The sequence below is a fragment of the Staurois parvus genome, unplaced genomic scaffold (genome assembly GCF_062004578.1).
Source record: "Staurois parvus isolate SC_StPar_1 unplaced genomic scaffold, SC_StPar_1.0 ptg000594l, whole genome shotgun sequence".
In the NCBI taxonomy this organism is placed as follows: domain Eukaryota; kingdom Metazoa; phylum Chordata; class Amphibia; order Anura; family Ranidae; genus Staurois; species Staurois parvus.
In genome coordinates, this window is record NW_028318390.1 from 286,810 (window position 1) to 302,303 (window position 15,494).

At 43.0% G+C, this 15,494-nt stretch overlaps 2 protein-coding genes across 2 annotated transcripts in view; one reads left to right on the plus strand and one right to left on the minus strand.

The window, feature by feature from the left end:
* The window catches only part of CENPT (centromere protein T), a gene marked incomplete at its 3' end in the record, with an annotated part of 281,323 nt that extends 272,745 nt beyond the window's left edge, over positions 1-8,578 (minus strand). The window contains exon 1 of the mRNA XM_089692549.1: positions 8,443-8,578. Within this exon, the coding sequence (XP_089548675.1) occupies positions 8,443-8,479 (37 nt within the window). The remainder of the gene's footprint in view (positions 1-8,442) is intronic.
* A 204-nt stretch (positions 8,579-8,782) lies between these two features.
* THAP11 (THAP domain containing 11) lies at positions 8,783-14,435 on the plus strand. Its single transcript, XM_089692553.1, has one exon. It carries the CDS (start codon positions 8,867-8,869, stop codon positions 9,722-9,724), a length of 858 nt encoding a protein of 285 aa, XP_089548679.1. The 5' UTR covers positions 8,783-8,866; the 3' UTR covers positions 9,725-14,435.
* The last annotated feature ends 1,059 nt before the right edge of the window (positions 14,436-15,494 follow it).

A 15,494-nucleotide genomic window follows, 5' to 3' on the forward strand; every position in this document is an offset into this window, starting at 1 on the left:
GGGGGAAGTGTAGGTAATGGGAGGGCAAACCTCTCCATGAGGGACTTGAAGGAGTCGAAGGTGGTAGCCAACTCCTTCACTGACCTAGCTAGGTCCCCCTGTTCCGGCTTCTCCTCCCTCACCAACCCCTGTATACATGGGCCACAAAGAACCTTTCGCCAAGATTCTTTTAAAACTTCCTTACAGGAAGGGCATCTCCGCTTGGGCTCCTGGTGCCTAAGTTTAGCTCGGGCCTTGCCCTGCAAGACACAAAAGAAAAAGGGGGGAGGAGGGAAACCCAATCAGTCCGACACTAAACACCCCCCCCCCCCCCCTGCTTCCCGGCAGAGCAGCAAGGGCCTGAAAAACCGCAGACCCCTTGCCCTACCTCCTGCTAGGGGCCCACAGGTAGGGGAGGCCTCCACTGAGGCACCTTACCTGTGACTGGCTGGTGCTGGCATCTCCTGGTCCCGGTGCCTCCGACATCCCGTACCGGAGGGTGGTCGCCTGGTGCAGGTCTGTCCCCCAGACCGCTGTGCACCGCACCGCCACATTCGAATTTCGCGCCGCCGTGGTGTGAAGGCCGCGACCGGAAGCGGAAGTCGCGGCCCTGGGCGAAGCCCCGCCCCTTCCGCCGGAAACCGCCGTCTCCCGACGTCCGGCCCGGCAAAGCCCTCAGACCGCCAGCATGGGAAGGAGCGGAACTCCCCCCGATCCTCCCCAGACCTCACCACGGCCACCCCGACACCCCCCCTCGCCGGAGGGGGTCGGGGGGCGAAGAGCAGGTAAGTGCCCTGTCCCGTCCCCCGGGATGCACTCTCACTGCTGGCAGCCTGCCCTGGGAGGATATGCAGCCGGACACTCCGGCCTTCACTCCCGGCTGCGTCGGGCCTCACAGCCGGCTATCCGGCCCTCGGCTCCCCTATCGTCCTCCTGCGCCTCCTCGTGTCTCCCCACCGGAGGAAACACCTGAACTGAGGTCAGAGGGGAGTGGAGCTTTTTTATTGTAGGTGGAGGTGTTTCCTCAGATGGGGAGGAGCCGAGGTCTCTCAGAGTGCTGGCCTGAAAGACGGTAGGGGAAAAAGACAGGAGCAGGACCCGGGCAGAGGTATCTTCCCCTGCTCGCAACCCAGGGTGCTGTGAGAGGTCTGAGCTGTGGCCAGACCCTACAGCCATGCTGGACCGAACCTGCCTTCTGCTGTGTGCCCCATGGACGTAAACCCTTTCCGGCCAGAGTCTGCTCTTCTGCTGTGTGCCCCCCCGACTTAACCCTTGCTATATTTATCATGCGCCCTCCAAATCACTCAATAAAAGCCTTGGGTGCCCCACTGCTTTCCGCGTGTGTCCTGTCCCACCTACACCTCCGTCACAACTATCAAGGGTAAAAATATATATATTATCTCATAAATTACAAAAACAAAATACTACTTATGTTAATCAGCATTGGACCATTGAATTAAATGACAAAAAGTCAACAAAACATATAAACCTATGAATTGAACATATAAATAAAATTAAATGATTAACACAAAAGAATAATGTAAAATAAATCCAATATCTGATCTCAATGTGCTCGATTGCCTTGACTTCAAGACACCCAAAATTATTACCATGGGCTTGAAGGAAGGGTCAGGGAACACTGTACTTATTACTTCCATCCTTGATAAGCCTACAATGTTCCCCAACACACTTCCGTATAGGGTGTATGGTGCAACCTACATACAATAATTTACATGGACATGAGAGCACATATACTACAAAGTCCGTCGCACAAGTTATAAACTGTTTTATCTGAAAAGGGTTACCTTTGTGGTCTATTTCAGAACAACCATGTGTAATGAATTGACAAGGCAGCCTCTCTTCTTACACTGAAAGATTCCGGTCCTATTATCAAAGTAGGATCGAATATTCATGTCCCTCTTAATCCATCTTAATAATTTGCTAGAGGTTAAAATATTTTTTAATGTGCGCGACCTTTTAAAGGTGATCTGGGGAGCTGGGGGTAAATATAAAAATACAGAAAAAGGTTCCTTCACATTTTCATCACAATATTGGGAATATTGTGATCACTCTGATGGGATCACTCTGATGGGAATACATTAGACCTTGTTTTCTCCGTCTCTGCACACCCTACAACCTCACAAACACCCCCTTTCCTCTCTCTGATCACAATCTCATCACCTTCACAGTCTCCTCGTCTTCAAACACCTATCCCTCCAAGCAGCAAACAATTACCCGCAGAAACCTTGACAACTCGAACCCGGCTCCTTTCCACTCTGCAACTGACCAACTCTATGACAGAATCTCTCCCCTGCCCTGGCCACTGCTGTCTATAACAGTTCGCTTTCATTCGCATTAGACTCGCTTGCTCCTCTAACACGAAGCATCAGGCCCCAACCGTTACAACCTTGGCAGACTGACCACACCAGAAATCTTAAACGACATAGTCGTGCACTGGAGCGATTGTGGCGTAAAACCAAATCCCACCAAGCATTCACCCGATATAAATCTGCTTTCTTAACATACAATTGCTCCCTTCATGCTGTCAAACAAGCCTACTTTGTCACTCTTATGAATACCTTCTCATCCAGTCCTTGTCTCTTCTCTACTTTCTCCACCTCCACCCAGTACCTCACTCACTGCTCACGAGATTGCAAATCATTTCAAAAACAAGATTGGCGCAATTCATAGGGGCGTTGCCACTGCACAGACATCCATCCCACTTAGCATACCCTATACTAAACCTCCATCAATACTTTCCTCTTTTGACCTCACCACTACTGAAGAGGTCACTAAGGTTTTCTCAGAAGCCCGTCTCACTAACGGCCCCCTGGATCCTGTCCCCTCACAACTACTACGGTCACCCTCTTCTTCCATCCTATGCTCCCTCACTCACATCTTCAATCTTTCCCTCTCTACTGGTGCCTTCCCCTCCCCTCTAAAGCATGCGCACATCACTCCCATACTTAAAAAGCCCTCCCTGGACCCCACTGACCTGAACAAGTTAAGACCCATCTCCCTGCTGCCATTTACCTCTAAACTCCTAGAACGCTTAGTCTACAATCGCCTGAGCTCCCACCTCACCAACAACAACCTTCTTGACCCTTTACAGTCTGGCTTTCGCTCTCTACACTCCACTGAAACTGCCCTGCTAAAACTCACGAATGATCTACTAACTGCTAAAACCAATGGCCACTACTCAGTACTCTTACTACTTGACCACTCTGCAGCTTTTGATACAGCTGACCATCCCCTCCTCCTCAAAAATCTCCACTCTCTTGGCCTCAGACTCTGCTCTCTCCTGGTTCTCCTCCTACCTATCAAAGCGCTCCTTCAGTGTTACGTATAACGCTGCCTCCTCCTCTTCACTCCCTCTTTCTGTAGGGGTCCCTCAAGGTTCTGTCCTTGGACCCCTTCTCTTCTCCATCTACACCTCCTCCCTTGGTCACTTGATAAACTCCCACGGCTTTAAGTACCATCTCTAGGCTGATGACACACAAATCTATCTTTCTACCCCTCACCTCACCCCTTCAGTCTCCACTCGCATTACTAACCTACTAAGTAACATATCGGCATGGATGTGACTCCACTTCGTCAAACTCAATCTTTCCAAAACTGAGCTCTTAGTATTTCCCCCAGCCCGTGCCCCCTCCCCTGACTTCTCCATCAAGATCAATAACACAATCATCAGTCCCTCCCCTCATGCCAGGGTACTATGTGTAACCCTAGACTCCCACCAGTGCTTTCAGCCCCAAATCCAATCACTGTCCAAATCCTATAGACTTCACCTCCGCAACATCTCCAAGATACAACCGTTCCTAACCTCGGAAACCACTAAGCAACTTATTCACTCCCTTGTTATATCTCGCCTTGACTATTGTAACTCCCTCCTCATTGGCCAACCTAATCGCAGGCTATCCCCTCTATCATGAATGCTGCTGCCAGACTCATCCACCTTACTAACCGTTCTGTATTTGCCACCCCTCTCTGCCAATCCCTCCACTGGCTTCCCATTGCCCAACGGATAAAATTCAAAACACTAACAATAACGTATAAAGCAATTTATAACTACCCCAAATTACATCACCGATCTTGTCTCTAAATATCACCCAAACCGTACTCTCCGCTCCTCGCAAGACCTCCTACTCTCTAGCTCCCTTGTCTCCTCCTCCCATGCTCATCTCCAGAGCTTCCCCCATCCTCTGGAACGCTCTACCCCAATTTAGCAGACTATCACCTACTCTGCTCACTTTTAGGCGATCTCTGAAAACCTCTCTCTTCATGCCTATCCTGCCCTCAGCTAATACTGGAATCTTCTACTCTTCCAACCAGTCCACCCCCCACAGTTACTACCTTTTGTACCACTAGCCCCTCCCTCCTAGATTGTAAACTCCAAGGAGCAGGGCCCTCAAATCCCTCTTGTATTGAACTGTATTGTTCCCGTTATATTGTAAAGCGCTGAGCAAACTGTTGGTGCTATATAAATCCTGTATAAGAATAATATTGAAGTTTTTTGCACACAAGAAGGCAATGATATTCCTTTAGCTAATGCCAATGGGCTAAATAGAGAAAGATAATTCTCTATCAACTCAGGGTCCTCCAGATACACATTGGATTAATTCCAGTACTACATCCACTTTCCCTGCTACTCCTGTCGCCCACTCAAACATGTCAGATGTAACACCAGACACTTGAGAGGACTGCTCCTTTAGATGACAATATTTCTTATTCCTTTTTTTTTTTTTTTTTTTTTTTTTTTAGAAAAAACAGATTAAAAAATAAAAAAAATACACCCTTACTGGAGCGGAATTGTCATTAAGAAAAGGGTTAAGTTTTGCCCCTGTTGTGGGACCTAATAAATTTGGACTGTTAAAAGACCTGAACAAATTTGTGCGTTCCCTTACTATCAAAAGACATTTTGCTATTGATTCTCAGAATACAGTCCCAATAAACATCCAGGCAAGTGATCCTGCACCCCATTCAAGTGATTAAGAAATGATCGACATATTGGAAGCTATGGACTGAAACTAATACAGATAGACAACATTTCCACATCTCTTTAGATCCTGAAGTGACTCACACAAGTCTAAGATCTAAATCTAATTTTTACCCAGCACAAAGGGCCCCTAAATTGAAACTTTTTATCACATTGTTTATAGGGATTTTGTGACCTTGTGTGCCACCTCAGAAAAAACAAAAGTGAACAACATATCATGGGAACATAAGACTTTAAAAGATTTAGAGATGAATAGAAATATTGTTGAAACAAGCGGATAAAGGTGGGAGCCTGGTTGTTCAGACTAGGGAGGAAAATGTGAAAGAACTATTGCGTCTTCTTTTGGATATTAACACCTATAGCAAGTTAGCAACCTTTCAGTTAGCGCTAAATACATTGGTAGAGGAGGCGTGGAGAAGGGGTGTGCTGGACAGGAGGAAGAAAATTTTTGCTCCCCTTTGTAAGCAGCACCCTTTATTTTTATCATCTCCCAAAGGTCCACAAATCATTAGATCATCCACCAGAAAGACTTATAGTAGCAAAGTACTAATAGTTTTAATAATGGTCTATCCAAGTATATTGATTATTTTCTACAACCAAAGGTTTGCCAACTTCCATTGTTTATCAGAGACTCAGGGCATGTCATTGAAGTTTTAAAACATTACAACTAGGAAGAGGGCAACAATTGGGCCTCTTTAGGTGTTTATTCTCTGTATACATCTATTCCTCACAAAGTCGGTTTATCGGCACTCAGTATTTGTCTGCCAATTCTAATATGAATTTTAGGCCGGACCAATTTTTAGTAGACAGTACTGAGTTTTGTTTGAAACACAATTATTTCACTTTTCTAGACCAACGGCACAGTGATGGGTGCCAATTTTGCCACAGGATATGCCAATCTAGCAATGGGCTTAATACATTTGGGCCAACAATCCCTTCACCAGATACATTGTTTTTACGGATGATATATCGATATTTTTATATTTACCCCCAGCTCCCCAGGTCAACTTTAAAAGGGCGCGCACATTAAAAAATATTTTAGCCCCTAGCAAATTATCAAGAAGGATAAAGAGGGACATGAATATTCAATCCTACTTTGATAATAGGACCGGAATCTTTCAGTGTAAGAAGAGAGGTTGCCTTGTCAATTCATTACACCTGGTCATTCTGAAATAATGGACAACAAAGGTAACCCTTTTCAGATAAAAATTCATAACATGTGAGACTGACTTTGTAATATATGTACTCTCATGTCCATGTAAATTATTGTATATAGGTCGCACCTTATGCCCTTTACGGAAGCGTGTTGGGGAACATTGTAGGCTTATCAAGGATAGAAGTGATAAGCAGTGTTACACTTCCCTCAAGCCCAGTGTAAGAATTTTGGGTGTCTTGAAGTCATGGCAATTGAACACATTGAGAAAAGATCTTTGACAAATAAAATATTCTCTCTTATGTAAGAGAGAGAAGTTCTGGATCTTTAAATTAGGCTCAATGTCCCCCATTGGTCTTAATGAAGAACTTGAGATACACAGTATCGTTTCAATCTGATTTATATCAGATATTGGATTTATTTTACATTATTTGATCTTTTGTGTTAATTATGTAATTTTATCTATATATTCTATTCATAGGTTTATATCTTTTGTTGTGGAATTCTGTGATTTAAATTCAATGATCCAATGCTGATGAACATAAGTAGTATTTTATTTGTGTAATTTATGAGTTTTATTATATTTATTATTAGTTTTATGGTATATTTTACAATGTTTTTCACATGGGTGCAAATATATATATATTTTTACCCTAAATAGTATATTGCAATATAACATTGGACCCTGCAAGTGTATCAGCATAATTCAAAGGGAATGTCTGCTCCAGCTCCTCCCCTGATTGATGCTGGCCCACTTGTTCAGTCCAACTATATAAACAAAGCTGGTAACCACTGATCTCCTAGACTTGACAAAGCGCATGCGCGCAAAATACATGGTCATGGTTATCAGCCAAGCTTGCAGTCCATACCCAGCGCCTGACTTCCGCTTCCTCCCCAGTTGTTGTGACGGTATCCCTGGCTGGGACAGCAAGAAACTGTGTTTACCATCACTTCCTGGCCTGTAGACATAGGTGAGCGGACATTACACCTTGTTGTGCCTTGGCTATACAGCCTTGTTTTGGATGATTTCTGGATGAATTTTAATTTCATGAAGTCTGTACAAAATAAAAGCATACCCCTTATGGAATCAATGTGGGGCTCATATTGATTTAAATAAGTTTCCTCAGCGCTGGTTTTTTTGTATTTATTCACCACTTTTCCCCAGTGTGACATTAGCAGCAGTGGGCAAGTGGCCCCCATACATCTGGGTCTTAGCACTTGGACCTCTTTCTGCTCTTTGTGTCTAAAAGACACACAGAAGTGGCTTGGGAGCAAACACTTTTTTCCGGGGAGGGACCCAGGAAGAAGAGGATCGGGGCAACTCTGTGCAAAACCATTACACAGAACAGGCAAGTATGGCAAGTTATTAAAAAAGTGAACCTTTATGATCGATTTGATAATTATGCTACCAAAATTAGTGTGTGCTGTAAATTGCTTCCAGCATTGCTCCTGTTTCTTTTTGCTGGAGGCTGCCATTTTTCTGAGGCCCAAAGCCTGTGAGCAGCAGTAAATCTCTTGGGTGTCAGCAGATCTGCCTCGACATTTTCGGCACAGTGCGAAAAAAATAGAGGCAACTGAGTATGTACAGAGCAGAGTGAGACAATGTATTACTGGATTTTAAACAGTATAGAGACACTTATTTTTAATGTTACATAGATATACCTGCAAAAGGGTCCAGCATGAAGTGATCAAGCAGGACCTAATTTTCTGACTAAGGCTCCACTTAAAGCCTAGGTTCACACTATGGATTGCTTAGGAATCGCATAGGAATGTGCACTGCATTTCTGTGCAGTGCAATTTGAGCCCATTCATTTTGAATAGAATCAGATCACACCACTTTGGGAACACACTGCAATGGTAGTTTTGTACCATGATATCTGTTGCAGGCAAACCAACATTTGGGGGTGTTAAGACTGCACTGACACCTGCTGCAGATCGCAAGGACAGTGTATTTTGAATGCAGTGCATGAAACATGCATAGATCACAGGTTTCCATGGCTAACGTTTTCAGCAATTTGATCTTCAGGAGCTTTTCCTTTAGATGGGACTACACAGAGGAAACTTTGCTCCCCAAGACCCTGCCCCCAGTCTCCCGTCCCTGAACCAATGCAGACCAGGAACATCCCACAAGAGCTTGAGCTGCTCTGCACAAGTCGTCGAGCCATTACAACTTGGCCTCTATGCCAGAGTCACTCAGATCCTTACACTTGTCTGGTTTTCTAACTTAAGGGACAACATGCTCATTTGCTGCCTGATGTATCCCACTCACTTTCAGAGGCCATTGTAACGAAATAATCCATGTTACTCACTGTACCTGGCAGTGCTGCCAATGTTAAGGCTGACCGATGCATATTGTTTTCAATCTCGTCTTTACATAAACTTGAATGCAATTGCCAAGCGATGCTGCTTTTTCTAAAGTGTCAATTCCATTATTATGTACAATGCCGACATACCGCGCAATGGAGCGTACCACACATTACACATCCGTATCATTCAATGTCACGTCCTGTACCTGTTATCGAACTCAGCTAACAGAATCCCTTTTGAAACAGACACAATCCCGCGCTGGTGTGACTTAAGCTCGCGATAACACAACCACAATGAAGTTATCGGATATGACGTCACGTGGCCGGACGGCGCTCTCGCACCGGAAGTTAATGGTGTTCTGGGATATGTAGTTTCCGTTGTACATCTTATTGGGTCCCTCGTACATCTGAGAACGGTCTGCACTTGCAGTGATGCCTGGCTTCACCTGCTGTGTTCCGGGTTGCTATAGCAATTCACACCGAGACAAAGGTCTGCACTTTTATACGTTCCCCAAAGATCCGGAGCTGCGACACCTGTGGCTGAAGAACGTGTCTCGGGCTGGAGTGACGGGCTGCTTTAACACTTTCCAGCCCACTAACGGCCACCGGGTGTGCAGCCTTCACTTCCACGGTGGGCGCAAGTCGTACAGCATCAGGGTGCCGACAATATTCCCTCTTCGGGGAGTGAACGAGAAGAGACCGCGCAGGGGCAGTCCGGGAGACAAAACCAAGAAGAGGCATCAGCCGAATTACTCCACAGCGGTCCTGGTGACGTCACTGCCAGGACAGGAGCAGGAGGTGCTGGAGCTGACAGCCGGAGGTGCGGAGATGATGCTCATAGGCACCTCACCTGGCATGGGAGCAGATATGAGCGGCGTAGACTTGTCTCCCCCTTCCATAGGAAGATCCCCGACTGGAGGAGCAATCCACGCAGAAACCAACCCAGTCAATCTCACCGTCAAGCTGGATTCTGAAGGAGGACCAGCTTTTTCTCCTGCAACTTCTCATCAGCAACTCCAAGTGGTAGTGGTGGGAGAAGAAACCTATCCCATGCCCGAATATTACCCATCGCCGCAGTTCGCGGACCATTCCTACTCCATGTCTTCTAGCACCACCACAGAGGAGCTGCTGAGAAAGCTCAATGAACAGCGAGACATTATAGCCCTTATGGAGGTGAAAATGAAAGAGATGAAGTCCAGCATCAGACATTTACGAATCACAGAGGTAAAACTGAGGGAGGAAATCCGACAGAAAGATAAAGTTTTAAATGCCACTAAGAAAAAAGCTTAAGTAGCAAATGGTTTTCCAGCTCGGACAGGAATTCTCATTTATCACAAGCAAATATCATGAAATGTACTTGTTGAATGTGATATTGCTACGAAGACTTGTACTATCCAATTTGTTTGAATGGAAAGTGTTGGACGCAAGGATTCTGAACGATAAATTTCTGCATTGATATTCTCACAATCCATTTGTTTTTCAGGTTTTTGAAACCTTTACACGTTTTTACGTGTATATCCTGTAAAGCTGTCTCAAATAAAAGGTGTTTGTATTTTAGGTTTACTTTCCATTTCCAGCAACTCTATAGAAAGCTGTTGACATCGATATTAGCGTGCTTCACCAAACTGGTAGAAAATAAATGTTACAAAAAAAATCTTTTGCTCAGTACAGTCTGCCTTTTGAAGATGTGTTACTTTTCAGTCTGATCACATAGTTTTCAATTCTTTTTGAGTAACACAGAAAAAGAGTTCAGACAATAAAGTTGGAGCTAGTAATCCCCATACTTGTTCCATGTCAGTGAATCCAAAAGTACATTATATCAGCAAGATACACAGGTAACTAACATTTTAAGGAGTAAAGCAATGAAAGCCTCCATGTTTTTTCTGGAGAGGTTTCACAACAGTGATATTAAAAGTTCAGGGTTTTTTTAATCACTTTCAGCAGCTGATTGAAAGCAGTAGCAAACTAAGAAAAAAAAAACCCTGCAAGAACATGGCATAACGTGCTAGTATGCATCGCATACTGGCACATTATGTGAAACTGGCCTTAAAAGGAAGCCCTCCAGCAGCATGCTGTCACAGCTGACAGAGCTTCCATCTTCACCCGGTCCTTCTAGTAAGCGGGCTCCGGCAGCTAGAATGGCCGAGCCGTGATGGCGTCACTTCTGTGTATGAGCACAGGAGTCACTTTTAATGGCACACAGCTCTGAAGGAATGGCACAGTCATGCCATTCCTTCAGAGCACTTGCGTTCATGTCTGTTACAGGTAAATCTCTCCAGTGCACGATTGGGAAATATTTACAGGTAAGCATTATAGCCTTACCTGTAGGTACAAGTGAAGAAAAATCGACTTTGCTACCACTTAAATCACTTACTATGAAGCTTCTTTATCTTTTAAAGTGGAATTTTACTTTCTCAATCAACATCATGTTAAATCCTTATGCTGCTAACATTAGTAAATAGATAGGAAAGTATATTATATTTATTTGTTTTAAACTTTTTTTTTTTTTTACTTCAGTTACTTCCTGGTTCTTTTGCCTAGGTAAATTATGTCTTACATCCCAGGAGTCTTCAGGAGGGGAGGAGGGTTTTCTCAGCTAAGGACAGATGGATTCCAGGAAGTAAATGCTAGGATATTCAGCTGTCCTTACTCAACATGGTTTTTCAAAGTGATTTTGCAGCAAAATAAAGCATTGAGACATGGATGGATGTGTTTGCTTTGGATCTTTAAAATTAATTAAATAGTGTATTTGATTTGTGCTTCTCAGAAACAGTGTAGTTCCGCATTAACCCTGGACTATGTTCCAGTTTAAGCTGGTGACATGATTGCTGCTCCGGGTTTTCTGTTTCAAGATGGCCCCTTTCTCTTGCATGCAGGGACTACAGTTGTCTCCCTACGTAGTGTCCCATCAATAGAAATACATAACAACAGAGAGGAAGAGCTGCAAACTGCAAGTGCTGGGGTAAAAATTTAACAAAGGGGGAAATTTACTAAAACTGGAGCACCCAGAATCTGGTGCAGCTGTGCATGGTAGCCAATCATCTTTTAACTTCTGCTTCTTCAGCTAAGTTTTGACAATAAATCCTGGAAGCTGATTAGCGTCTATACAGATCTGCAGCAGATTTTGCACGCTCCAGCTTTAGCAACTCTCCCCCCATAGTGTTCTTAGGAATGTGTATTTTATTGTGTTCAATGTGTTGAGCTAAAAAATGCTGAGGGCCTAGAATATCAAATACGTAAGTAATAATCCATCAAACATTTTGTTATGCATATATATATATATATATATATACACACAGTAGAAATATTTAAAGCACACCTGTGGGTTCCCCTTAGCTGGTAAAGTGGCCCAGGCCATTAGAGCAGATGCTTCCTTGTGCCTAAAGGCATATGTAAATTACTTCCTGAGTGTTCTGGAATCCCCAAAGTTTAGAACAAGTTGGACAGGTGGTGTCATATTTGTGCTCTGGTATGTCCCACACTTTTTATTGGCCCTTGAGGCCATCTCTTATTGCTTTTTTATGTCTTTTTGTTTTGAACAGTAGAGAAGGATAAGGCTCTGTCTTTGAGGAAAGTGTGTGTGTGTGCACGCATTCTCAAATCTGGGTCCTTTCCCTGTTCCCGAGGGTGGTCCCCATTTTATGGCATACCAAACTGGAGCCAAAGTGCTCAGTGACAATTTCAGTGACCCTTAGACAATCTGAATCCAGCGCCCCCTTTGTTCTTGTGTTTACACAAAAATTAAACTGCCAGGGGTTTTAGCACTACCCTAGTCACTAATTGGATGTCCTGAAAGTAATCTGCAAATGGTTAAAGCTGTCTGCTGATCGGGCATAGGGCCACTTTAATAAGCTAGGTTTTATTTTAAACAATCCTATGGTCTTGTGTGTTTTCTTTTTTAATTTGTGCTCAAAGGAAATCTGTTCTGATGCAAAAACATCTGTGTGATATGGAAGGCACTAATCTTTCTTCTGTGCTGCTGTATACTAGTCTTCCCTTAGTATGACAACACATTAGGTGTATATATTTTTAATGATTGTTATTCCTTTGCTCTGCCTTTTTGTTTTGATTTGGAACACACTGCAATACTATCAAAGGTTTATTTTCATACTCTGGGTCTTGTCACCGGGGGCTATTTATGTTTACAGTTGATAATTATTATTACTGGTTCATGAATCAACATTTAGGCTCCATTCACACTTGTGCTACTTCAAAGTCGCACAATTTCCAGGGTGACTTTGATCTGACCTTACATTCTCTGACACTAAGTCGCATCAAACTAGTGCAGGAAACTTTTCAAAGTCGCTGCATAGATCCGAACAGGTGCCATTGAAAACAATGGGCTGTAACTTGTCATGTAATTTTATGTGTCCAAGGTCCCATGGCAAGTTGCACAAGTGTGAATAGAGCCTTATTGTGATTTAGAACACACTGTTTGGGGTTTTTGTTTACACCTTTTTAGTTGGGATTTTCATATCATAGTTTTATACCTTTTTGTAGGTTTCTACCTTGTTTGTTTTTTTCTTGTCTGCTCTGTATAGTTTTCTTATTATTGTCACTCTATCTTTATGAATGGATGCAGTACATTTATGAAGCATTAGTTTCCTTTACCGATGACTATTCCCATCTTGTTAAGCTCAAAGCAGAAAACAAATAATCCTGCAGACAGTGCTCCCCTGTGATCTGGCGGTTGCCTGTCCATTGGCATCCTCACATCCAGAGCATGGCTATGGACTCTGCTCTGGACTTAATTACATCAAGACCCTAGACCACTAGAATGCTGGGCTCTAGTCTAGGGAGGAGCAAGCGGAGAATATGGTAAATACAGGCGGTCTTCAAAAAGTTTCTGCACTTTTATAAATCTATATATATATATTTAAAGAAGTGCAGAAACATTTTGAAAAACCCTCCTATATTTCCTTTCATTGTAACCCTAGACTTAAGCAATTAAACCTTGCAATGCGTGCACAGCCCCACTGCAAAGAATAACTTTTTGTTTGCCCGGAGTTGGGCTTAAATAATTTTCCAAGGTATGTTGGTGAAGAATATATGTATTTTTGTTAACATTATATGGTGTCATCCATCTTATCACCAAAACACCTACATTTTTGTATCCCACTCAAGAAAAGTTAGGAGTGCAATTGATACATTTATTTTCTGGTTTCGAGGCAGTCACATCACCTCCAATTAAAGTGATTCTAAGGCTTATTGTTTTGTAAGAAAAATAACAAATGTGTCATACTTGCCTGCTGTGTGCAGTAGTTTTGCACAGAGAAGCCTGGATCCTCCTCTCCTCTGGTCCCCCGCAGGCTCTCCTGGCTCCTCTGTCCTGTCGGGTGTCCCCACAGCAAGCAGCTTGGTATGGGGGAACCCACTGCTCCGTGTATCCATTCACACACGGAGTCGCGGCTCGGCCCAGCCCCCTCTCTCTTCTCATTGGCTCACTGGCTGTGATTGACAGCAGTGGGAGCCAATGGCTCCCACTTCTGTCTCAGCCAATGAGAAGAGGGAGTCCTGGGATAGCCAAGACTCCAGTGCACAATTTTGGATCGAGAGGGGGGTTTTGGAGAGTATTAGGGGGGCTGGGGGGGATGTTGCAAACAGGTTTTTTACCTTCATGCATAGAATGCATGAAGGTAAAAAAAACCTTGAGCCTTTACAATCACTATAAACTACTTAAATGCAGTTAATCACACACGTTTTTGCTTTGTGATAGTTTCCTTAAATTAAGACCTCTTAATGCTGTTCTTAAAGAAAAAGTCAAACTGCTTTTAGAATGCTAATACTATTTCCATTGTCTGTCTATTGAAACTAAAGAAAACATTTGTTCATATAGGACTTTGAATAGACAGTGTATGTTATGCTATAATGACATTTGTTTGAATAAATTGGAAAACATGGAAGGCAAAAGATCAGTGATAAGTGCTTGGATAAAATTCACATCCTTTTTTTTTTTTTTTCTTTTCTTTTTTTTTTTTAATAAAGCATTCTTTAAACACTTTTTCTGATGTACTGATTTCTCAATTTTTTTTTATCCGCTTGCCAAAAATACATAGTTTAATTGCAAATAGACTAATTTAATTAAAAACATTATATCAGAGGACCTATGGAACAAAAAGATAGTAGTAACAAGTGTTTATGCTGCACAAATGGCTATGAAACCTATATTGTTAGTAAAAAAATAAAGTAAAATTTTATTGCACAGGTACAATCTATAAATTATTCACAAGACTGTATCTAAGGCCAACAACAAAAATGTATTATATATTTTTTTAAACATCCCAAGATGTGGTGACTGCATTCATTTCCAGTTTTCAAGCTAGTAACATTTTTGCTAAGTGCAGAAAACTGTAGATCTTCCCAAAAATGCAGTGTCCATGTCACTTCCTATGAGCCTAATCGAAAGCACAAAGACAGGAGGTGTATAATTCACAGGATTACCAGGTTAAAAAAAGCCTGACAGGAAAAATGTAGCCACTACTCATAGAACTGGTAAACTGCAATATTATGCATTTTGTGTTTAGATACACTTTAAATATAAACAGTGAAACTGTGTGTGCACTTGTGAAACCACTGAAAACTGTAATGCTTAAAATTGTAAAGAAGAGATGGATCAATCAATTTTGACATTTTTCATTTTAGAGTGAAACTCATGTGAAGGTCTCTGACGATCGCGGCGTCAGACCCCTGACCTTCTCAGCAAACTCGTAACCGAAGGACTAGCCAATCTAAAACCGTGATTGCACCTGCCTAACAATGCCACACCCAGCTGCACCCTGCACAACGATTTTACAGCTAATGGACCACCAATTGATGTACCGGCAGCCTGAATGCGATTGTTACTGGGTCAGGTTAATTACGCAATTAACCCTTCACACTGCCACCACCTCCTTTTTGTACAGAGAAAGAGGAAACTCGGCAATATTAGCAATAACACTAGGATGGTTGGGATAATCGTCTGTTTAACCCTCTGTATAACCTGTCTGCGATGACAGTGCTATACAAACACAGTAGCGCTCTTTTAGAGGCAGGAATTTGTAAGTTGCATTAACGAGCTATA

What these genes read in the sequence shown, in the direction of transcription:
- THAP11 (XM_089692553.1), top strand. Translation starts at nt 8,867, where the DNA reads ATGCCTGGCTTCACCTGCTGTGTTCCGGGTTGCTATAGCAATTCACAC.